The 25,392-nt window shown below is 32.7% G+C and overlaps 1 protein-coding gene across 1 annotated transcript in view; it reads right to left on the reverse strand.

The window, feature by feature from the left end:
• Positions 1-15,943: 15,943 nt before the first annotated feature.
• The window catches only part of Cdk5alpha (Cdk5 activator-like protein), a 38,648-nt gene continuing 29,199 nt past the window's right edge, over positions 15,944-25,392 (reverse strand). The window contains exon 2 of the mRNA XM_072536796.1: positions 15,944-20,350. Within this exon, the coding sequence (XP_072392897.1) occupies positions 19,952-20,350 (399 nt within the window). The 3' untranslated portion in view covers positions 15,944-19,951. The remainder of the gene's footprint in view (positions 20,351-25,392) is intronic.

Consider the following 25,392-nt stretch of genomic DNA (forward strand, 5'->3'; position numbering starts at 1 on the left):
CATCAACATATAATCGTGCATCTTGATGTGCTAAACGGCTAAACACCATGTGTTTTGTTTTTGAACAGTTTATGTTTAGGCCAAACTCTCTTCCCACTGTATCAATGGCATTTAAAAGGCATTGTAATTCATTCATGTCATCACTTAAAATAACTGTATCGTCTGGATATCTGATTGTAATTATCAGAATTCCATTAAATTTCACGCTCCATTCCAAATTATGCAGCGCTTCTTTAAATATTCTATCTGAATATAAATTAAATAACAGTGAGGATAGTATACAACCCTGTCTGACACCTCTTTGTATTTTACATATTTCTGTTGATTTTCCGTTTATGCGAGCTGTCGCTGTTTGACGCCAGTATTAACTTTTCTATGAATCGTATGTCTTGACTATCAACTCCTTTATCTTTTAATATTGTAATATTGTTTACTTCTACTCCTAATAATTTAGAAATAATCTCTAAAAATGAGTTCAAAGCTCTCCCAACAAAAAAATGCAAAGCCACCCAAAAATTATTTAAAGAAAATAATGAGGAAGAAGACTGTAACTGCCTTTATTCAAGATTTAAGCCCGTAGAAGACTGTATGACGTGATAACACTGTCCGCTTTGGGCTCACGCTTCTTACGCTGATGTTCCAAGAAGAACTAAGCGTTTCATTTGCGAATTATGCCAATAATTTTGTAGATATTATATCTATGTCCATTAGCAATATGTCATTTTTTCCGAAGCATATGAACAAAATGGATTATGATTAATCTAACTTATATATTTTTTGTTTATTTTCTATAGATTTTTTATTAAAAATGTTAAAATGTTTTGTATGTTTTTATTAAAAAATTAGTACTAATGATATTACTGTCTTATTTGTTAGAGGATCAACCAAATTCATCTCGCTTATAGTTTTGTATAATTTTTATTAATAATTAATGAATCCTGGAATTCTTTGGAATTTGGAGTTCTACAAATTTATGTTTTTTTTTAATGGTATCTTTATGATATAATTTATTTATATATCTTATGTTTTTGAGTGTCATGTTAAGAGTTCTTGGTAAATATTTCTTATATGTATTAATAATATTATTCATGTCAATTATCTTTAAAAAAATCTTGGTCTAAAAAAACATTCGTTAACAAAATTTGTTTCGGTAATAGTATTAGAGGAAAAATAGTCCTTCAAACGTTAAACAATACAAATTACTTATAAACATCACATAATTAGTGGTTCGTAATAATATGTAGTTGATGCGCATCCTCCAATAAATAGAAAAAAGTATATAAATAGACCAAACACAAATGAATAATAATAAATATTCTTTTAAACACTAAAATATACACACTTTATCGCTTATCTTAATTTACATTAATTTTGTTGAATCCGAATATACACAGTTCTCATCAGAATACAGGGTGGCGCGAAATTATTCATCACTTTACAAAATTTCCGATAATATCACGTTTCTAACATACAATATAAAACAATCATATTAGAAATTTACAATAAACATATGTTTTGTCATTAAGAAATTAGTTTTAATGTTGGTAACGAGACAAAGATCTTTCAAAGTTTTGCATTTACTAGTACATCGTAAGACTAATATAAAATGGACTATTAAGAACTAAGTTCATAATACATATTATGATACTTTACTCGAAATATTCTAATGAACTCGGTTTGAAACTTTGAATAATTCGTTCCCACATCTTTTACCATTCCTTCCGATTATTACCAGTCTCAGTTTCATCTTTTATATAAGTTCCTAAAGTATAATTTTATAATTAAACTTTAAAAATGGCTAAATTTTAAACTCTTCATGCGCACAAGATACTCTCCCCTATTGATAGATATTACCTTGCCTGTTTTTGCTCTTTTCTTCTCTATTTAGGGTAATGACCTAAATGTTCTTTTTATTACCTCTGGAGCCGCTTACTAGCAAAATTGGAGGTTATGTCCGAATTATATACTAGCTTGACCTTAAATTACGACAACAATGTTTATTTTGCTACAAATATACTATAGTTTATCATTTACCTGGAGGTTGATTAGAAATTTAAAGGAGTAGAAGGTCCAGGATCATATTTAGGAGATTCTAATATAGTGCTACGTGAATATAGCCTCGTATGAACCTCCATGGAGCTTATTATTGGTGCTTGGCACTGTTGCCATCTCCTTACAATATATATGTACTATGCTTTAAATATATTTTAAGTCAGGAAATGCCATTTAATAATTAATTCATTAATTAAGAAGCAAATTATGTGGACCAGCATACTGCAAAACTGCAACTATAACCACTACAGCAACTGTAACGAACAATACAATTGCAGACACATTCCAAAATGATCAAGAACTGGTCATAAAATTTTCATCTAGTGAACATCTGTTGAAATCGGACAACGGTGGTTTAAGAGTTCTGACTCTATCGCCAAATCTATCTTCTTCTAAATGTGACTATCTTCTAGAGATATTGGCGACCACATTGACCCATCTTATTCTATTGACTACAACAGCTCGAAATAAATCAGTTCACTTTAGACCTGTCCACTTCCTAAGATTATCTAGCCAGGATATACGCTTACGTCCAGGGCCTTTCTTACCCTTACTTCTCGTAAGGCCAAGGCCTTACCATGATGTGGCATAAGTAAGCCAATTTTCAGTTCTTTACGGTGTTAATAATTTCTTTGTCTTTTCTTAGCCTCTATAGAATAGTTATATTACTTATGTGGTGTAAATATGAGACCCTTAACATACGTCGGTAGCACCACATTTCAAATGCCCCTAATCGTTTTATGGCATCTTCTGTAAGGCTCCAGCATTCCAAGTTGCAAAGAATCTTCCTAAGGCTGTTGAAAGAGCTTCTGGTTTTTTCAATACGTGTTTTTATTTCGTAGCTGTGATCTTAAGTATCCTTAATATTAAAGCCCAAATAGTATATTTTTTCCTCTCTTTCTAACGGTGTATCGCCTATTGCAATTTGGGCGTTTATGTTGGTGTTCTTAATAATGATCATTATTTTTGTCTTCTTGCAATTTAGTTTTAGGCTGTATTTGTTACATGTTTCTGCAACGTTATCCAGCATCCTTTGGAGCCCCTGCGTACTCTCTGCCAGCAACACTGTATCGTCTGCATATCTAATATTGTTTATAAGTTGGCCATTTATAGCAATCCCATTTTCTGATTCGTCCAAGGCCTCTCTAAACCCTGTCTAACTCTTTTTTCGACTGTGAAGATCTCGAACAGTTCATTTTCTAATCGCACTGTTGCTTTTTGTTCAAGATATAATTTTGAGATCAGTCTTATATCCTTACCATCGAGTCCTGATGTTTTTAGAATATCGATTAGTTTCCTATGTGGGACATTATCAAATGCCTTATTGAAATGAGTAAAACATGCATAAACTTCGTAGTTGACATCTCTGGTTCTCTGTTTTAGAACTTGCAAACTAAAAAGTGCTTCCCTCGTTCCGAGTCCTGCTCTGAATCCAAATTTAACTTCACTCAGGTGTTCTTCTAATTTGGTGTATATGAGCGAGTGAATGATAGTAAGGAGTACTTTAAGTACATGGCTCATCAAACTACTTAATCTATGTTCTTCACATTTTCTAGTATTGGCTTTTTTAGGAAGTGGAATGAATATTGATAGTAGCAAGTCTTTTGGTAAATAACCAGTCTCGTAGATGTTGTTGAATAGCTTTGTAAGAGCTGTGATTTGGTGTGCCTCTAATATCTTTAAAATTATTTCACCATGCACCTCATTAGGTCCTGGTGATTTCCCATTTTTAATCCACTTAATGGCCATAGTTACTTCTTCGTTTGTTATTTCTGGGCCGTAAGGATTGTTTATTTCAGTCGAACTTAGTGCTGCATCTGAATAAATCTTGCATATATTCTTTCCATATTTCGTAATTTATCTTCAATGGTAATCAAAATCTGGCCTTCAATGTCTACAACTATGCCTGTATTGCGTTGTTTTCTGGTGTTCTTCACCTCTTTAATTATTTTGTGCATATGGAAATCATCATGTTTGCGTTGTGGTGTTTCAAATTCCATGCCATGCTTCTTTTATCTCCTTTAGTATAGTCTTATGAAACTTTTTGTATTCGTTGTCATTTCTACCTTTTAATTTTGTTCGATCTTCCATCATCTGCAATATTTTATCTGTCATCTATTCTTGCTTCTTTTCTCTTTTTGATTTTAGATATTCATGCGAAATTGTGGTAATAGATGTCTTCATTTCGTTCCACTGTTCCTGTATGCCTCTAGTAGTGTCTTTAACTATTTTCGCAAAATTCTTATTAATATCTGTTTTTACTTTTTTCTGACCAAATCTATTCACTAATCTATTACAGGGTAACTGCCAAAAAAATTTTCTAATAATTAACTGAAATTATTATCGAAAGAAACAAATAATAAATTTTTGTGTTTTACATAAATTAAAAAATTGCAGGATCTATAAAAATATAGTAATAATATACTTTCTAAAAGCATTCTCTTTTTATATTTGGAGCACACAATATATATATGTTACGAGCAATGTCCGAAATTGGACAATCCTAGCATTGTACAGAAAATCTTGTTCACTTCTAGCATTGTACCCCTTTACTGTGCAATCACCGAAATATATGTAATCGTCGAACTTTGTATAAAAAAATTGCTGTACAATGTTCGAATTTTAATAAGTAGCCATGCGTCAAAGTTTGAGATAATAAATCAGATATCGATTAATATCGATTTTTACGATTATTCCCCATTTGTTATTAACGATAAACCAACCTCAATAGAGGTTATAAATCCATAATTAACCAGCGTTTTTGACTTTTGGATTTGTAGAATTAAATTATTTTAAATTATCATACATATCTCTTGAAAATCTAAGATGTTTTACAAACATCTTCCCTATATTATAGCGATGTACCTATCTCTTGAAGCTTTGAAATGTTTCACTAACAATATCTCTATTGTAGAACAATTTCTTCTTCCATTCGATTTTTTAATTTTTGATTTGGTGTGTCGCTTGTCAATAATAATCGATTCGAACCGATGAGCGTGTCGACAATTATTTTGATTATTTCGGACATTGTACAGTTTGGGGGTACAATGCTAGAAGTGGACAATAATTTGTGTACAATGTTAGGATTTTCCAATTTCGGGCTTTGCTCGTAACATATACATCCTAAGGACATGGCAACAATGTCAAATACCAATATTAAGCTCCATGGAGGTTCATACGAGACTAACTTCAGCTTGCACTATTCTGTAGGTTTTCCCATATTTATTATGTCTTTCTCGATTAAAAAAAATATTACCAACGAGTTTTTGAGATAATAATAAAAACATGCACTCCGAAAGGATCTTCGTCATATGGCATATTGATAACAATAAAAATATAATCACAAAATAAAATTTTCTAATATGATTATTCCATGTATCGATTTTAATACTGTTCATTACTTACCTACTTCGTTTAAATATATATCCACCGACTCTAACGATTATATTATTAAATCAAACACTATACAAACATGAACACATATCGATCTGATTGGTCACAGACCTAACTGGCGTTATAATTAATTCAAGTTTTAAAAGTTCTGCATTTTAGTTTTCAAATCGCATGTTTTGGTAAATAGATTTGCTTTTATGCTAGGAAATACTTGCGTTCATTGTACCTGTTTGATTGACAGCATTATATTCATGAAACAGATAAACAAACACGAAACACTTCTTCATCCAATATCTAGTAATCCAATTCATTGCTGTTTTTATCAGGCGAAGTAATAAAGTTACTTCGTGAATATATAGATAATTTATAAAACTAGTTGCTACAAAACATTCTGTAATGAAGGCCAATACAATAAAAAATGCATATTTTGAGATTTCCTAAAACGGGGAAGCAGCGGAAGCACTACACAATATCTTAAGAGTGAAAGATAAACTAATACAGTAAAACCTCGATATAACGGACCTCTTTTTAACGGACTTCGGATATAACGGACAAAAAATCCGGTCAAATATAAGACAAAACAGAAACGTACTGTTAATATTATACATGCTTAACCCGCCCCATATCACTGTATTTTACAAATAATTTCAGCAAAATCTAGCAAAAGAGTCATTTCTAATAGTAATATGTATATATTTTTTTGCTGCAAAATTAATTTGTTAGAGAAACATAAAAAATACACACATGAGATATAAATTTGCACATTTGTAGGCAAGAGACAAAAAGTGAGATTATCACATATCATTAGGAGATTTGTTGATATAATAACACGTAGGTTTTTATGATTATATGGGTGTTGCTAAACTAACACATTTAGTGTACGCCAGTAAGTTAAAATTTTCGCAATCCTACCCTTTAAATATGGACAAACGGAAAAGAATCAATTTAAAAATCAATCAAAAACTAGATATTATACAAAAGTTGAGTCTGAAACATCTGTGTCTCATATATGTGATCAATATGGCATAAAAAAGCAAACTGTTTCGGACATAAAAAAAAAACAAAAACAAAATAAATAAATTTGCATTCATGTGTGATGTAGGAGAGAACAGCAATCTCAGAAAACGAATGAAATTGGCTCGTAAAACTTCACTGGAAGAAGCAATCTTAAAATGGTACGGCCAACAACTTTCTAGAGGGGTCCCAGTCCGGGTAGTCGAATTGAAATCTGATGCAATTAAATTAGCAAATCATATGGACATACCATTCAGAGCAAGTGATGGATGGCTCTAGCGCTTTCGCAAAAAGCACGGAATCATGAATAAAAGAATTTACGGCAAAGCTTCAACTGGCCCAAAAGAAGAAATAGAACCTTTTAGTTAAAAAATTAATAGAACATTATAAGTAACGAAATGCTATTAGAATCTCAGATTTACAATATGTACTGACGAAACTGGTTTGTTATGGCGTAATTTGCCTGAAAGCACACAAGCCTCCAAATATGAAAAATCTAATTCTGGAAGAAAAATCAGCAAGAAGAGGATCTCGGCTTTGTGCTAACGCCGATGGATCGCATAGATTGACTCCTGTAATGGTTGGCAAATCTCGAAAACCTAGCAACTTTAGCTGTATGTTTTTGTCAAAACATACAACATTGCTTATTTAACAAATGGATCAGGGAATAATTTTGGCAACCAAACTAATATATCGCAGAAAGTTTTTAGCGGATGTAATAGTTGTATTGCTCGATGTAAATAATGTAGAAGATACAAGAGGGCAGCGTACCTTGCAAATTACAATTTAAAGTCAACAATTTTTAATTTTGCTGCAGGATGGGAGGAGATGAAAGAGCAAACAATGCAACATGGTTGGAAGGATTTTTTTTGATGGCCTAGATCCATAGACAGATTTAGAAGGGTTGGAAGTTACTGATTTCTGTAGGCCAATACATAATAATGCCGGAGAAAATATAGCTGAGAAAGGTATAACACCATGACTGAAAGTGAAGTAGCAGATGAAGTTATGAACCTAAAAAATGAGGATAGAAGTGATGATACCAAAGAAGGTGACAAAACAAGACTACTAAAAATGAAGTTATCATAGGTAAGATCGCATCTTGACGATCTAATAACAGTTGTTGATTATTCATCAGATAAAGAACTTCAACTGTGTTCTACGCATTTTCGTAATTTTTGAGAGTTGATCATAAAAAAACAGCAAATATCGAAAGTGCAAACGAAACCTGGTTTCTTTTTCAAAACTGCGTCGATGTCAACAGCAACGTCACTTCAGGACAAATGTCCGAATTCAATTAAATAGAATTTTGTTTGTATTTTGAATTTTTTATATACATCTAAATACGAACATATTGTAAAAAAAAAGTTTTTTCGATTTATTTTAAACATATTTTTATATAACGGACTTTCGGCTTTAACGGACACCCCGTCACCCCAACTAGTCCGTTATATCGAGGTTTTACTGTACTTTAATTCCAGAAGTTTCACTAGATTGGTCTAAAAAGGTCATTTTTCAGATTTCTGGTTAATAAGATGCTGAATGTATGTACAAACTGGTAAAGTTATTTATTCAGAAAGTTTTTACCTTCATCTATTACAAGCAAACAGCACAGTACCTACATCTGATAACTACACGAAACAGTGGATTTCGCATTAAAAAAGATAGTCAGGCAAGGATTTAGACTTTCACCAATAAAATAAGAAAATAAAACCTATAGGATAGGATTTTAATAAACACAAAATTTAACATAATCCAAGAAAAACAATAGGAGAATAACTTAGCCCAAAATTAGTTTACGGAAATCTGAATTTGGTTTCGAAAATTAGTTTACGGATTTTAATAAACAGAAATATTTACAGAATACAAAAATTTGTGCATCTGAGCTGTCTTGTAAATAATTAATGGCTCTTAAACAATTTTTTTTGACTTTTTTGTTAATTATTAGTGTTTTTAATAGTAACTGTTCTTTCGTTTTTCAAGTAACAAACCGAATAATGTTTAATTTGTTCCAAGATGAACATTACTAATAGTATTATTAGAAATCTTGAATATTGTGAAATGCAATATCTCCGTCTTATACTCAAAATATCATGGAAGAATAAAATAGGAAATGACGACATTTTACATAGAAAGTTAAATACGTCGAAGAAGCTCTGAAACCTATGGTAGATATTGTATGGAGAATTTACACTTTTCAGCAACTAATACAAGACACCTTAACAAAAACATATTTCTGCTGTCAATCAATAAGAGGTCAAACCACTCGGTTCCTAATTGTATCATACAAAACTTTTAAAAACTTAAGTGCTACTTTCGAATTTTGTTTCCAAATACATGAACTTTTCTTTAGTGGTATCAAATTCAAAATGGTTATAAACTAAATAAACTATTAAATATAATATTACCATAACAAACGACATCTCTTACTGAGGTTTACTTCTAGGTAAAGAAATATTTAATTAGAATTGTCAATGTTATAATTTTCTTCATTTTGAGTATAGAAGTGTTCCTCCTTTAATCCAGTTTTCATATATTTTTATGCGTTTTTATCGATATAGAATTTAAACATTTTATTAATAGATTTTATAAATATAGTTACAAATTGTTTGTAGGAAATGAAATTGGCCTGACGTCATAATACACTACCCCAGACGTCATCGATCCAAAGAAAAACTAATAAAAACCGCACACGTAAGGAGCAATATATATTCAATTTACTAAAATGCAATACTTGGAGTATATAGGATTTGATTATATGTTGTTCCTTTTATTATATTGAGACAACCAATGATTTAGATATCGTGCTGCCCATAAAAACAATGGATATTTGATACCACACATAATCCGATACAATCTTCCTACTTAACTCCAAAAATAACTTAATGACTTTGAATAGACGTTATCGCAGCCCTCATATATGCCCAGTACGTTAATATTTCGTGTGCGTGACCATATTAGGTCAATTGATCAAATAAAAATAGACCAGTTCAAACGAAATACTTTTGCACGCATTAATTTTGACCTGTGCGTGGTATAGCAAAAACAAAAAGTGTTTAAAAGTCCAAACAAAGCATTTTAAATTAATTTCATTTAATTACGTCCTATAACGGATAGTACAAAAATACTAGGCTGGTTTTATAGGTTGTAAATCGACAATTCATCAGATTGCAACCCTGAGACCAATTTTAGAAAAAACACTGGAATATGGCAATGATAGTCATCACATATTTATAGGCTACAAAGCAGCCTATGTTTCTGTATATAGAAGAGAAATGTTCAAAGCAATGAAGGAGCTAGAAATATTAAATCAGTTGGTAAATTTAACAAAACTAACTCTTAAAAAAGTTGAATGTAGAGTACGAATTTAGGGGGAACTGTCTGAACCTCTTTCCTGTATACTGTTTAATCTGGCTCTGTGCAGGCAGGGTTGCAAAGCCATAATAATGATGAATTACGTCCTATTATGTAATCAAACTGCCACCGTTCGCGTTGACTGCTGTAACACCCGAGATATAAAATACAGAGAGGTGTCCACCAAGGTTGCGTGTTTTCCTCCCTACTCTGCAATGTCTACAGTGAAACGGTGTTTAAGCAAATGCTTTTAGATTTAACAGAGGGTGTAGCTATACAGGTATCTATTAACAGAGACATTTTGAATAAGTTAGGTACGTTTCACAGCAAATGATTACAGCTGAAAATAAAATAATCGAAAGATGGGCTGAATACTTTGAAAGTCTTCTAAATGTCCAGGTAGACGCGGATGGAAATAAAGCAAATTGTGAGTACCAAACGGCCGAGATAGAAGTACCCCCGCCAAGCCTGGAAGAAATTATCACGGCGATAGAAACCCTAAAAAATGACAAATCCCCGGGACTAGACAATATTGATGCAGAACTGATTAAAAAAGGAGGGCATGAACTTAGAACTAAAATACACCAATTAATGAAAGAAGCCTGGGAACAAGAAATAATGCCAAAAGAATGGAGTGGCTGTATTATCGTGCCAATACATAAAAAAGGCACAAAGGATACATGTGGCAACTACAGGGGAATCTCACTAATCGGTACTACATATAAGATATTAGCTTCAGTTGTACTAAAACGATTACTGCCATATATAGAGGAAATTATTGGCGATTACCAATGCGGCTTTAGGCCTGGAAGATCAACAATCGACCAAATATTTACTATCAGACAAATGCTAGAATAGGGAATATAATAAAGAAGTACACCAGATCTTCATAGATTTCAAACAAGCATATGATTCCATAGATCGCTTAAAACTGTGGAGTGCAATGATGGAGTTAGGCGTACCAAAGAAGCTGGCCATGATTGCGCGAATGTGTGTCAACAATTCCTTTGCACAAATTAGAATAGGAGGCAACACTTCAAAGGCTTTCGGCATAAGCACCGGACTCAGACAGGGAGACCCGCTGTCCCCATTACTATTTAACCTAGCATTGGAATATGCAATGCGAAAAATCTATACCAGAGTCAAACCAGACATAACTGCCAGAGGAGCAAAGATTATTCTCGCATTTGCAGATGATGTAGATGCAGTAGCACAGACAACACTGGAAGTTAAGGATATAGTATCGAACTTTGAAGAAGCAACACTAAGCGTAGGAAAATAAACGAAGAAAAAACTAAATACATGGTCGTATCAAAAAAGGAACGACAGCGAATAAGACAAAACATTACCATAAACGATCATAATTTTGAGGTGGTCAAAGAATTCAAATTCCTAGGAGCAACAATTACCAGTGAAAACACAGGAGAACGGGAGGTTGAAATACGAATACTGGCGGGGAATAAATCATTCTTTGCCATTCAACATCTAATGAGGTCAAAGCTTCTCTCAAGGCGTGCCAAAATCCAAATGTACAAAACCATAATACGACCAGCAGTAACATATGGAAGTGAAACATGGACATTGAGAAGGAAAGAAATCAATAAGCTCTTAGTATGGGAACGCAAAATCCTGCGAATTATATATGGTCCTTGCAGGGACAGCGTGACAAATGAATGGAGGAGCAGATACAACAATGAAATAGAGACTCTCTTCGGGAAAGGAAACATCGTAAGATACATAAAAGCCAATAGATTAAGATGGGCAGGCCACGTGGTACGGAGTGATGACGACAGACTGATTAGCAATGTGTTTTGGGAAAGACCAGATGGTGGAAGATCGACAGGAAGGCCTAGAAAAAGGTGGAAAGACGCAGTCAGGGAAGACCTGGAGAAGATGGAAGTAAGGCTATGGGAAATAATAGCACAGGATCGGAATCAATGGAAGGCAATAGTAAACGCGGCAAAAACTCACGAAGAGTTGTAAAAGCCAATGATGATTATGTTTTACAGACGATGCAGCAACAATGGTGGACAAAAACAATTATTTATAGAATATAATGCAACTTCTTAATGTATGAAATTATGAATCAGGGCTTCAGAAAGATTTGAAGAAAACTAAGTACATGATAATGACTAAATAAGCAGTTGCACCATTCAACTGGTTATTAAAAATATTATAATTGAGAGCGTGATTATCTATATATACCCGAGAACATGTACAACATCAAATATAGACCAAACCAAAGAAATCAATGCACATTTTACCGTTTCCACAATTCAATAAATTTAAAAAGTTTCTATGTTTTCGGTATAATATGAAGTTAGAGCTACACCTAAGGATGCTTTGATGTAACGTGTTCTCTATTCTTCTCTATGGTATGAAGGCGTGGACACTAAAATAAGTAAATATTTATAAATTAACCACCTTTAAATTTTAGTGTTACAGAAGAATCCTGTGAATATCACAGATTACAAGAGTGTCAAACGTATAAGTAACTAGAAGGATAGAAAATAATGCTAAAATAATATTGACTATCAAAAGACAACAATTTAATTACTCAAGGCATGTGATGAGAGGGCCTAACTATTTATAGCGGAGGTCAGTCAGATCCGGATAGCCATGATGACTTCGAACATTCGATAGAAGGTGAAACTTGATAAAGAAGAATTGTCCTAAAGCGTGTCATTTAAATTAATATCATTGCTTTTAAAGAGTTCAAAATCGATTATGAATTTTTTTCTTATTTTTTATACATCTTTTCGTCCTACAAAAATTTTCTTTTTTATCATTAAAAATAATTGTTCTTACTCCAAAATAACTATTTATCATGTAGTATTCTTTTTTCTCGGCTGAGTATATAGTCATTTTTTATTCAGAACTTTTTTTATACATATATATCATTTTAGGTGCTTGTATTCAAAGGTATATATTTTATATTTGAGTTATCTAGTAATCTCCATATCTTAGCTAATGACAGGAATTATAGAATTTTCTTTAGTTATAAATCTTTGAGAAACAATGTCCTATTCGTAAAGGTGTGGATCCTGTCAAAGATTGGTAATCATCACGATTATTTCTTCTTCTTAGAATGCCGTCTCTCTACAGAGGTTGGCAATCATGATGGCTATTTTTATTTTTGAACTTGCTACTCTAAACAAATCAATTGATCTGCATTGATACCAATCACGTAAATTATACAACCAACATTTCTGTCTTCGGCCAAGAAAATCTTCTTCATTGAATCTTCTTCCTTGGATATATGAGCAGTCGAACTATCTTCTGAGGTTGTGGCACCAAAACATTCACACCGTTTAAACGCTACGTTGTTCTATGGTTTGTATGTATAATAACTTGTAAGAACTGATATTGTGGTCGATCCATTATGTGGCTATGATGTTTATCTGTATCTTTTTCTAATTAAGTAGTTTTGTTTCTTTGGATAATCTTTCGCAAGACCTTTTAATTGATCTATCTACTTACGACACTTTTACCAATATTCTATACAGCCACATCTAAACGGCTATCATTTTAGTTTATTTTGGATTTAGTATTGGTGAGTAACCCCATGCCACATAAAACAATCGCTAATTTACATAACATATCAGCGTGTGGATTTTGTGATTTATATTTACATTTTTATTGCTGAAGAATTGTTTCATTCTTATAAATGAACGTGCAGTTTTATTATGCTTTTAATGTAAGTAGTTATTGTGATTAATACCTTTAATTTTTGTGCCGGACTTTTGGACAATTCGTTATAAATCATAATTGATTTCAAGTATTTGCCATTAATTCCATAAAACTTAAGATTCCATTTATGACTATTTTAAATATCTCGATATCTCGATTATTTTTTCTGGTACGTTTAGCATTTTCAGTGGATTTTTGAGTACCGTTTTTGATACAGCAAAAGGTAATACTTAGGATTTTACAAAACAATATTTTAGGATTCTACAAAACTCATATATATCGAACATATTTTTCTTTTAGTACCTATGCGTCAGGGATATAGAGTACTAACATTGCTATTTTGACTTTGTGGACTACTATCCAAAGAAAATATGTTTATTTCGCTGTCTATGTTCATGTTTTACAGAGCATCTACATTGGTAACTCTGTCTATTTAGGAAACCCTTAACATACCTCGCGATTTTTTCATATATACCTTAGTTAAAGTCCACAATTCTACTCCATACAGAAGAACAAAAGAAGCCGTGGCACCAATAAACGAATTTTAATTGTCAATTGTATGTCGAGACTTTTATTTTTTTGTTTTAGTTAACATTACTTTTAGTGTCTCAACATATATTTTTAGTTCAGAAGAATGTTCCAATGCTCTTAGTTGAAAAACTCTACCAAAACCGTACCAACTGGGAGAAGAACTACAAAAGGTTGTAATTCTAGGATGATTTCTTTATGTGCTTTTCAGTAATATTCATCATTTTGCAGAAAGAAAAAGTTGTACTGTATATGCATCACATTGTAACATACTTTTTGTAGAAAAAGATATTTCTTCCTTTTTCGTTAATTAGGACTTTTTAAGTGTGGATAGTTTTTGTTCCGTATATAATGATTTCTTTTTCTTATTACTGTCAGCTTAAAAAAATATTAATTTACTTCTACACTAAACTGGACTATTTGATTTATTATCAAAGAAACTTTGATTTGTAATTGAATAATTCCGTGAAAGAAACTCAAGGTCTTTGACTCGCAACATTCGTGTTGATATTTTTATCCAAGGCGGGAATTTTTCGATGGAAGATCTACAATATTTCTTATATTATATTTCCTATATACTGCTAAAAATAAAAAAACTTTGATATTTTAAATATAAAATACCAAAGTAGCAAATTAGGAAAGCGAACTTAGTATGCACCCTTAGATAAACCTGTCCTATATGTAGTATAGGATGGATATCAGCAAGAAGCAGTGCGAAACATTTTGTACCAGGCAAATGTGATGGGCCAACAGTTAAAATTGCAAAAACCGCCGACGTACCGTCAGTGTTTTGTTGAAGAATTTGACAAATCAGTCGGACAGGGTTTGTTTTGATAATCTTTAACTATTTTGAAACTTCATGATTGATGCTGTAAGACAAATCAGCATTTTCATAATTTAGACTTTGGTGGTAAATCTCTCTATTGTATTTGTAAAACACTTGTAAAAAATTAATGAACCTTTTCGAAAAAAAAAATCACACAAGGTAATCAAGTTGGTATTGTTACAAAACTTTTAAGACAAACAATATTCATAATTACCTTATCCATTCAACATAAACTTAAAATCGCTATTCTACTGATACTTTTTCGACAACTAAATTTCAACCTGCCTTCATTTTTTATGCCACTTGTACTAATTTTGAATTTTGATAACTATAAATTCTTCTTCTTTAAGTGCTATATTTATATAGTGAAATGGAGCCTAATGGATGAATGAATTTTTGCCTAATGTGGTTTTGCCATTAGCCATTGCCATTGCCATTTGACAAAAAAAGAAATCGTAAAAAACGGTCCAATCATTTGTAGATGATAATAACATCTTAACAACTTAATATAAAAACAATAAACTTGGGCACGACTGGTTTTGTGCTTTTTGTAAAAGGCCAAAAAAGCCAGAAGAAGATGGTGTAATTAGAATTAAATAGACGACCAGCAACTAGGCATAATCCTGTTTCAGTAAGCTGTATGGTTTTTAAGTCTATCAGTAGGTTGCTACTACTAGAGTATAATAGACTAGCATTTCTGTCTAAGATTGACCTAAAGAAAGCGTTTGACAAAGTAAGACTCAAAGATGTAATCCATCATCTGTATAATAGAGAAGTTCCTCTAAATATTATAAACACTATCGAAAACATCTACCAAAACAACAAAATGGAAGTCAGAATAGATGGACAACTTACAGAACCTATAGAAATGGGCAACGGAATAGGACAAGGGGATTCATTGAGCTCCATGCTCTTCAATTTAATCATAAATGAAATAATCAAAAGCGTTAACCAAGGAAGAGGATACAGAATAAAAAACAAAGAAATAAAAATACTTTGTTACGCAAACGACGCAATATTGATAGCCCAAAATAAAGAAAGTCTGAAAAGTTTGGGGTCTTTAGATTTAACATAAGAGCAAAAGAATTTAATATGACAATCTCATCTCAGAAAACTAAAACAATAGTAGTCAGCAAAGAACCAACCAGATGTAAAACAGAAATTGATGACATCAGCATTGAACAAGTAATGGAAATACCTATGAATTACACTGTCCAGCTATAAAGACCTGGACAAAGAAGTAAGAGATCAAGTACAAAAAGCAAATAGACTGGCAGGATGCCTTAATAACACTAGGCTACTGAAAACGGCAGAGATTAGAGTACTGAGAAGATTTACAGGAAATACGCTGAGAGATCGAAAGGGAAGTGAAGATATAAGAAGAAAATGTAACGTACAATGTATAAATAAATAGACACAAAATAGAAAAAAGGATGGAATCACCACATAAGCAGAAGAGAGCAGACACGTGTCGTAAAAATCAAAAGATAAATCACCAATCGGCAAAAGAAGTATGGGACGACTGTGCAAAAGATGGAGTGATAACCTTCCATAGAGGTATTAATCCGCCAATAAACATTGAATTGCTTATAAAGATAAAGAAGAAAAAGAACGGCAACCAGCGATCCAATTTTCGATTTATGGAGTTTAGGACTACGTACAGGAAATTATCAATAAATTAAACTTTAGCTTATTTAGAACAAACATGAAACTAATTTTTCGTCCAATCCTTTTCGTACTAAGGGTGTGGCTGAAAAGGGGCAAAATGTTCATGTGAATATCAAGGGCTCACGAAAAGAAAATGCTTCTGCAATGGCATGTATTTCAGCTTCCGGTAGATTACTACCACCACTAATTATTGATGACCACCAATATGACATACTAAACAACTAAAAAGTTTGGATGACTACCAACATTTTTCAGCAGTGGTTTATAAAATTTTGTGCAATAGTGTCTCATTCATCATTAATTATAATTCTTGGTGGTCACATTACCCATTGGACAAAAGTACAATTGAACGGGCAATCGCAAAAAATATAACTTTACTGAAACTTCCAGCATACACCACGGACCTTTTACAACCTTTGGCCAAATGCTGCTTTGCATCATTAAAGCTCCATAGGAATGAAAAATGAATTAACTGCCAACGTAAAAATCGAAAAAAGTTATCGAAATCTGAATTTTGGACTTATGTGAATAATGGAACAAAGGAATAAATAAGGAAACAATCAATTCTTCCTTCTTTAGTAGGCTCCCATTTCAACGTAGTAATGAAGCTTACCAATCCGACTTTTCGTGGAGAGGTAAAACGCATGAAAAAGTCACTAATATTTGAAATAGTTCTTTCCTCTTATATTATTTAATGAACCTTAAATTTTTGTAAATCTTCTTCTTCTTCTTCTACTTCTTGGAGATCATTCGATCTGTTTAATTCTGAAGCTGCCTCTGGTTAATTTCCTGGGAGGTAGATTGCCAACTATCCCTCAATCTTCTAGGTGGTCTTCCGGGAGGTCTTGAACCAGGCGGGTTGTTTTCTAGGGCAATTTTTGAGAGTCTATTCTTATTCCTTCGTCTTACATGATACAATATCTTGAATTTTGCACTTCTCTCTGACGTATGTATTTCTCACCCTGTCTCTTCTTGTTTTGCCCACTATTGTTCTTAGTGTTTTTATTTCGGCAACCCTTAGCATCTGTTTTGTTTTGTGGGTATCTTCGCGCACTTCTATGCCATATGTCATGATCGGTCGTATGCAAGTCTTGTAGATTCTAATTTTACTATCTGTGTGCATGTACGGATTTGACCAGACTATCTTCCGCAAACATCCCGACAATGCGGATGCTTTGTTGATCTGACTCCTTAGGTCCTTTACTGGGTCGTCTGTGCTTGATATATCTATGCTCAGATATCTGAATTGCATCACCTGTTCTATAGGGTTGTTCTCAACCACTAACTTACATCTGAGCGGATCTGTTGCTATTGTTATACATTTAGTTTTGTTGGTAGAAATGGTCATATTTAGTTGGCGGCTTATTTGAAAGAACTGAAAGAGCCGTCTCTGAAGATCATCTTCTGATTCGGCAATAATTGCTGCATCATCTGCGTAACACGCAGTAAAATAGTGAAACCGCGTAAATATGGTTTCGTTTACTATACCTACTTTTTAGTTTCTTTCTTTTATAAAAAAAAGTATTTTGTAATATAGCTTGTGTATCATTTCTGTACCATGACGGTTCACTTTCTCCCGAACCTAATTTTACTGACTTAAACACAGCTCTTAAATGTCTCAAATTTGCTCCGCGATTGCCTCGTAATTGTACCTTATGAGGTGTGAAAAATCAGACATATAAATGTCTATTTTTAAAAAAGTTGACACCCAATTGACAAATTGAAAAGATGAGAATGTTCTGTATATATTGCTGCACATAAATATGTTTTTCGCTTGTAATTGTATTGCCGGTTAAGCATCAAAAATAAAAGGTTTTAATAATGTCTCATAATTGCCCCACTTAACCCTACGGATGTTGGCATTCATCACGCCCATTTTAACTTTTGAAGCAACTGTTTTAAAAGTTGCCATTATATTAATTATATACTTCGAAAATCTGCCCCACACTTACTAAAATCAATGACGAATTATTAGTAATTTCCCTAACATTAAAGTATAAAATCTGTGCGTTAATATTTTAAATGAAGTCAAGGCTAAACTTTGAATGACAAATGAAGCCGGAAAAATGGAGACGGTGAAGCTTAAAAACACGTGAATGGGTTTGTATGTAAAAATAAACCAACCCGAGACAGACTATAGGGTATAATGCTGATATTTTTATTTAGAGAGGAGTCTCAAGACAAAAGATTAGGAAATAGGTAGTTCAAGGAAAACCCTATTTTAATCATTATAATTCAACAGTATACACAGATATCTAGTATTTAATCTACTTTGTTGTATATATTTAATTATCCAAAACACTTTAATTTCCTTAACCAAATCCAGCTACCATTCATTCCTCGTTATCATGAGATTTAAAGTGATAAGACTCAATCATTGAGGATTTAATTATTAAGGATAATAATTTAATTATCAAAAAACCTCTGATAAAAGATGTCGTTGGTTAAAATATTTGTTTAAACATTGGAGTTTATAGACGATTTTTAAACCAAACAAAATATTTTGCGGAAATATGATCTTTCATAATATTCTGCAAATTGTTTTACGTGTATGTATATACAATAAAAAATGGCATAGTTGTTTATTCACAACAAAACTATCATCATCATAGTTACATCTGTATTAGTAATTGGACGTTTAGTTTTGTTTTTAACCCTCTTTCTAGTAGAGGTGGGATGGATATATTTACACATCGCATTATATTTTGTTTATGATTGACCATTAACTATGATTTTTGATGTTTTGTTCTACATTTTTGACAGCTGGTTCTTGGTTGAATGCTTCTTATTGTAAAATACGAAGGACTTCATTTTCGCGATTGGATCGGGATTATTCTTTCTGCCAAGCTGCAAACATGTGTAGTTATACATTTTGCTGCCTAAACTCCTACCAAAAATGATTATTATAAATACTTTTAAATATTGAAACGATTCCTAAGCTGTAAGATATTGCAGTAACTAAAAATAACAGAATATCGCATATATCGCACTATCAATCCTCGCTAATACATAATTTTGCCATTGTTTTATTATTATTAACATAATATTACAATGGGCATTCTGGAAAGTATAACTTATTTATTCTATTATTTTAAGTAGAATATACTACTTAAAATTTCAGTAACAGCCAGGAGTGTCTTACCAATCAAAGTAACATTAAATAACGAAAACATTAATACTAGTTAAGATCACATAGTTTTTAAAACCAAACAGCAGATCGAAATGTAAAAGTTCACCCGGCATTCTCACCTCTAGTTCGATATCTTAGTCTAATCATTACCTAAAGATTTGGCCTCTGTACGACAGATTTGTCAAATTCACTCTAACTACAGTAGCATTTTGGAAGATACAAAAGGTTACTCAAACTTCACACGGTACTGTAGGCATTTCAGCCAAACTTAACTTCACTACAGTTACTTCTTTGCGTCAAGCGGGCGTTGTCGCACCTGAATTACATGACACTACGGGCACGGTCTGGCTGGCCATGGCGGCCATGTTGTTGGCTACGATGTTACCGATACCGCAAGCTTTTAATTCGGTGAAGATTTCGGTAAAGTAACCAGGCTCGGCGTTGATTCGCAACATGTTGGACGACAGCCTGTCGACGATATCCAAGCATCTGTCCCAGAATTTTTCTTTTGAGTCTTCGACCAGGAATGGCTTGAGGGGATAGGAAATTTCGTTTCCCATGTATGAGTATGAAAGGTACAGGCAGGTGAGGACGACGGCTTGAAGGTCTTGCTCGCATTCTATGTCTGATTTGACCAAGTCTCGGACCAACATGTAGACGAAGACTACGTTCGCTGGGTTAATAAACGCTACATCCTGAAAATATACATTAATATTACTTATAAGACTAATTAAACTTTTTAGAAACATGTTAGAATGGTAAATGTATTATTTAGAAAAATAATTGTTCAATATATCATTGTTATCATAACTGAAAGCATCAATGTTTAAATTACAAACTTTACGCTCATGCACCTGTTACAACGTGTAACATATCATAATGCGGCCCTAACATATTTCTTATGTAAAAGTACATAGTACGCCTGTGTACTATATGAGGCGCTCCGAGGAAAAAGGGCGAATACGCCAGTTACAGTTTTTTTTTTTAATGCAATGGATAGCCATTCGAACAATGTACCACCATAACATGGTTTATTCGTCCTTTCTATTCAGAACTATAATAGGTTGACTTAACGGAAGCAAACTGTATGAATCTTAAGTATGGTAAATGTTCCGTGGAACAACGGCGAATACGCCACCGCTACGTCGGTACACAGCTAGCCCTCCCACTTCTGTCTTGCCAAATTTCTGAATAAAATTTCCGTGATTTCCGTCTTTTTTTTACCGTTTTAAGCTACAGTGTCGTTGTGCTTGTCAAAACAAGTAGTTTTTATTTTGATTAGTTTGAATAGTTTGAGTTACTTTACTAATAAAGTTAAAATTTTACTGCTACAATGTCAGAAAGCGAGTTTACAGAAGACCAAAACAAAGGCTACACTAGAAAAAGGTCGAAAACTGAAGACACGTGGCAAAAGAATGTGAATAAAGTTAAAAGAAACTCAGGTGAAGAATACAGCACCATTAAAAACAGAAAACTTGTGCCTAAGCGGACTGTGGGAAGTCCCTGTTCCTGCGGATGTTTTGAGAAAGTAGGTTTGGAGAAAATTAGTATAATTTTTAAAAACTTTTGGGAATTATCTGAGTATAACCTACAAAACACTTACTTATCTAAAAGAGTGAAATCTGTTTCTGTCAACCGTTGTCGCATTAAAAATCGACCTAGTCGAAAGTTACGTAGTATTGAGTACAGTGTACTTTTTGAAAGCAATGAATTTAAAGTCTGCAGAAAAGCATTCTATGCGATTCATGGTGTCACTGAAAAGAGGGTTCGAACTGTTTTGAATAAAGTATCCACAAGTGGCACTGTAGAATTGGACAGAAGAGGAAATAAAAATCCAGTTAACAAAGTAAGTGTAGAAATGAAAGAAACTGTAATGTTACATGTAAATAGTTTACCCAAATGTTCAAGCCATTACAGCAGAGCAAAAAGCCCTTACCGAAAGTACCTTTCCACAGACTTAAAAATAAACAAGTTGTATGACCTGTACTGTGAGTGGATGACAGAAAATCACCCTTTAATTGAACCTGTCAGCTCACGGTTCTATCGTGACACATTTAATAAAAAATTCAATACTGGTTTCAACCCTCCTAAGTCGGATACTTGTAATTTTTGTGACAAAACAGATATGGAACTTTCAAATTGTGATGATTTACAACGTAACCAATTACAAGTTGCCAAGGAACTTCATTTAAGATGAGCCAAAGCAGTTCAAAAAATACTTAAAAGTTATAAAAGTAATAATGAAGACTCAGTTTTAGCAATTTGTATAGATCTGCAGCAAACTCTCCCTACCCCTAAACTGACGACATCTGTACAGTATTACAAAAGGAAGCTTTGGACCTACAATTTTGCAGTCCATGATGTTAAATCTGGAAAATGTGTTATGTACATGTGGAATGAAAGTACTGGAGGTCGTGGTTCATGTGAAATAGCAAGCTGCTTGTCCCATTACTTTGATTCTATGGATCATCAAGTCAAAAAAGTTGTGCTATTTAGTGACAATTGTGGCGGCCAGAACAAAAATATGAACATTGTTTTAGCTTGTTTGAAAAAAATTCATGAATTAAAATTTGATTTCATAGAACATTACTTTATGATTCCTGGACATTCATATTTACCTTGTGACAGGGATTTTGGTCACATTGAGTTAAGGCTTCGAAATATTGATGTTTATTCTGAAGACCACTATATTGACTTAATTCGTTCATCAAGGAAGGTCAGACCATTCAAAGTAGTAAAAATGACATCATCAATGTTTTTTGATTTCACTGCTCTTCAGAAGTTAATTACAAAAAGAAAATCAACTGCTAGTTTTAAAGATGGTAAAGTATTTCTTTACTCCAAGTTGTTCAAACAAGGGTTTTCCATACAACCAACGTACCAAAATGTTTTGTCCAAACAAGTTGTTTTGCAGAAAGGAAAAGTAGGAGAATATCAACGCCATTTGTTTGATTTATCTGCCGCAGTTTTGTCTCCTAAATACCAACGGCCTATAAAACTTTCAGAGGAAAAAATAAAAGACATCAAGTCACTTCTTCCATACATACCGCTTCATCATAGGAGTTTCTTTGATGAGCTGATCTCTCTCCAAGAATCACAAACCAATTTGGCAACGCTAACTGGAGAAAGTCAGGATGATGTTATGGATTTTTGCTTGAATTAATAATTTATTGTTTGGTGTTTTTTTAGTTTTTGATTTATCTTAAACAGAACAATTTTTAATTAAAAAATGTTTTTCATATCATATCCTTTGAATAAAACTTTTTTCAATATCCTGAATTATAATTTTGGTTTAGATGGGGTGATCTTATTTGCTTAACAAGCAAAACTTTTTATAAAAAAAATAGTTTTTACCTAACCGCATTACAAAATTTTGATGACGTGTATATTCGCCCTTATTGAATTAAAAACACTTTTTCAACTTTAATCGCGTTTTTCTCAAAATGCCCATTTGGCGTATTCGCCGTTTGTCCACGGAGCGCCTCATATTTTCCTCCATTGTATTTATCTTATCGCAAGAAAGGTCGAGGTTTTTGTTAAACGTCTAAATGTAAGTTTTTATCTCATAAATCTCGGACTCTTTTATATTATATTTTAAAAAGTATTATTTAAATATTATTTTCGGACAATTATTAAAGTCGATTTCAACCTTAACATGGGTGGCTACTTATTTAGCCACTAAACATTCCGCTATTAGAAAACAGTGTGAGCGTTAAAGGATTAAAGCAAGGACACGAACCTCTGTAGATGTAAGTTTAGCCTATTCTCTCACAGAACCATCCTCGTTTTATATTTTGGCACATTTAAGGCAAATCATTACCAAATATAAAATGAACTGGAACTGTCACCAATAAAAATTGGACTATACTTTTATTTAACTATCAAATAATTCGTACGAGCCACAAAAACGAAGCAAGTTTTAATACTTTTTAGTCAGTTTTTGTTGTTTTAAATTTTTAATGTTGGCAAAGACAGTTAAAAAAAAGAATTCAAAATGAACTTTTGATTCGAAAGCTTGAACTTCAGTAGAGAGCAGTTTTTTTTAGCTTAATCAACATCAAATACAATATTAGACTAAAACTTCATACTTCAAACAATCTGGTAAACTTGATATTTTCTATTTCCAATCAAGAATCACCCTTAAATATTTAATACAAGAACATAAGTCACAACCGTGACATATCTGTTTTAACTTATATTGAATAACCTTCGTTCTTTTAATTTTTTGAAACAAAGGAGTAATCAAAGGTGTTGCCATCCAATAGCAATATAAAGCATTGTAGGTCGAGTGTTAAAGGTCGCCCTAAATACACGCCAGATTGGTTTTTTATTTCACCTTTCAGCCTGAATATATATACAACCTTTTATTTTATGGGCGACATACTAAAAATAAATCTTATAGAATATATGGTTTGGATCGTTTAACATCAATAACTTAATTAAATATTTTTTATTTCTTTTCAAACAATTATTATCTGGAAATCGTTTAAAATGCCGTTTTTTTTATTTAGAAATTACAGCCGCAAAATGCTGTTTTCTTTATCAATGAATCAGTCAATTATAAAAAGTATTGTACAATCTGAAATCTTATTCGGAGCAAGTAATAGAAAATATTGGAGGAGTTTGAGAAAAATTAGTTAAATCGTTAGAGTTAGACTAGCCTTTATTTGCTGTACTGTGAGGCCTAATAATCCCACGACAGCTATAATTATTATTGAACTAAATTACTCGAAAAAAAAAATTAAAGTAGGGGAGATCCTTGTACTTTGGAACGGTTTTTAAATAAAAGCAGGTTTCAGTAGTTTTTAAATTTTATTTCGAACAGGGATTTTTTTTTGAAATAGCGTATCTTTAAGTAAACAAATAAAAAAATAAAATAATAATTCTAATGGCAAAAATGCTTGTGAATACAGAAAAATTCACCATATCCTAAAGGTCTCAAAGTACACACCGAGGTTGGTACTTTGGAACATAAGTATGTGTACTTTGAAAGCTTATTTATTGGACGTTAAATGCAGATAAATCGATAGAAAATATCATCTTAGCATCTCTTCTGGCAGTGCCTCCCACTACTGAAGGGGATCCTAGTTTCATCACCATATCTCCGTCAGGCAAGTCGTAGACAGTGTCATTGTCGAAAAGAAATTTGGCGGCAAAGTTACTTCTTTTTAGGTATCTAACTTTAAACCCATCATCATTTACTCCAACGACATTAGCAACAAAATATCGTTTTGTCTTTTTTGTTGCAATTTGTGCTAAAATAAAATCTCCCACGCAGGGCTTGTTGCCAGACTCAAGTAAATCTTTATCTTTCTCTTCTCCATTGGCAAAATCCACGTCATCTAGTGAGTAATTGCACGTTATTTCGCTTCCTTTTATCACTTTATCAGAACTACTATCAAGAACCTTTTTCTTTGCTTTTTGTTTTTTTGAAACAAAATTCTTAGTGGTTTTAAGAAGCGCCATCATTTCAATCTCGTTTTTCTCTGCAAAATAGAAGCAAAATAAAAAATGATCACTGGGAACGCTTTTCGAAAGAAATGGAACATGATTTTTACATTCTGCAGAAGAAAATATGGCGCTTCATAAGATGTCAAAGAACGGAGGTAAAGGAACTAATATAACCAAAACACATAGAAAATAATATGTAGATTGACTACCTAAAAAAGCTATATGCAGGGGAACAACAAACGACGCTAACCAGAAATTACCACAAATGAAGAACTTAATATAAATG

Source organism: Diabrotica undecimpunctata, chromosome 7, assembly GCF_040954645.1.
Source record: "Diabrotica undecimpunctata isolate CICGRU chromosome 7, icDiaUnde3, whole genome shotgun sequence".
Classification (NCBI taxonomy): domain Eukaryota; kingdom Metazoa; phylum Arthropoda; class Insecta; order Coleoptera; family Chrysomelidae; genus Diabrotica; species Diabrotica undecimpunctata.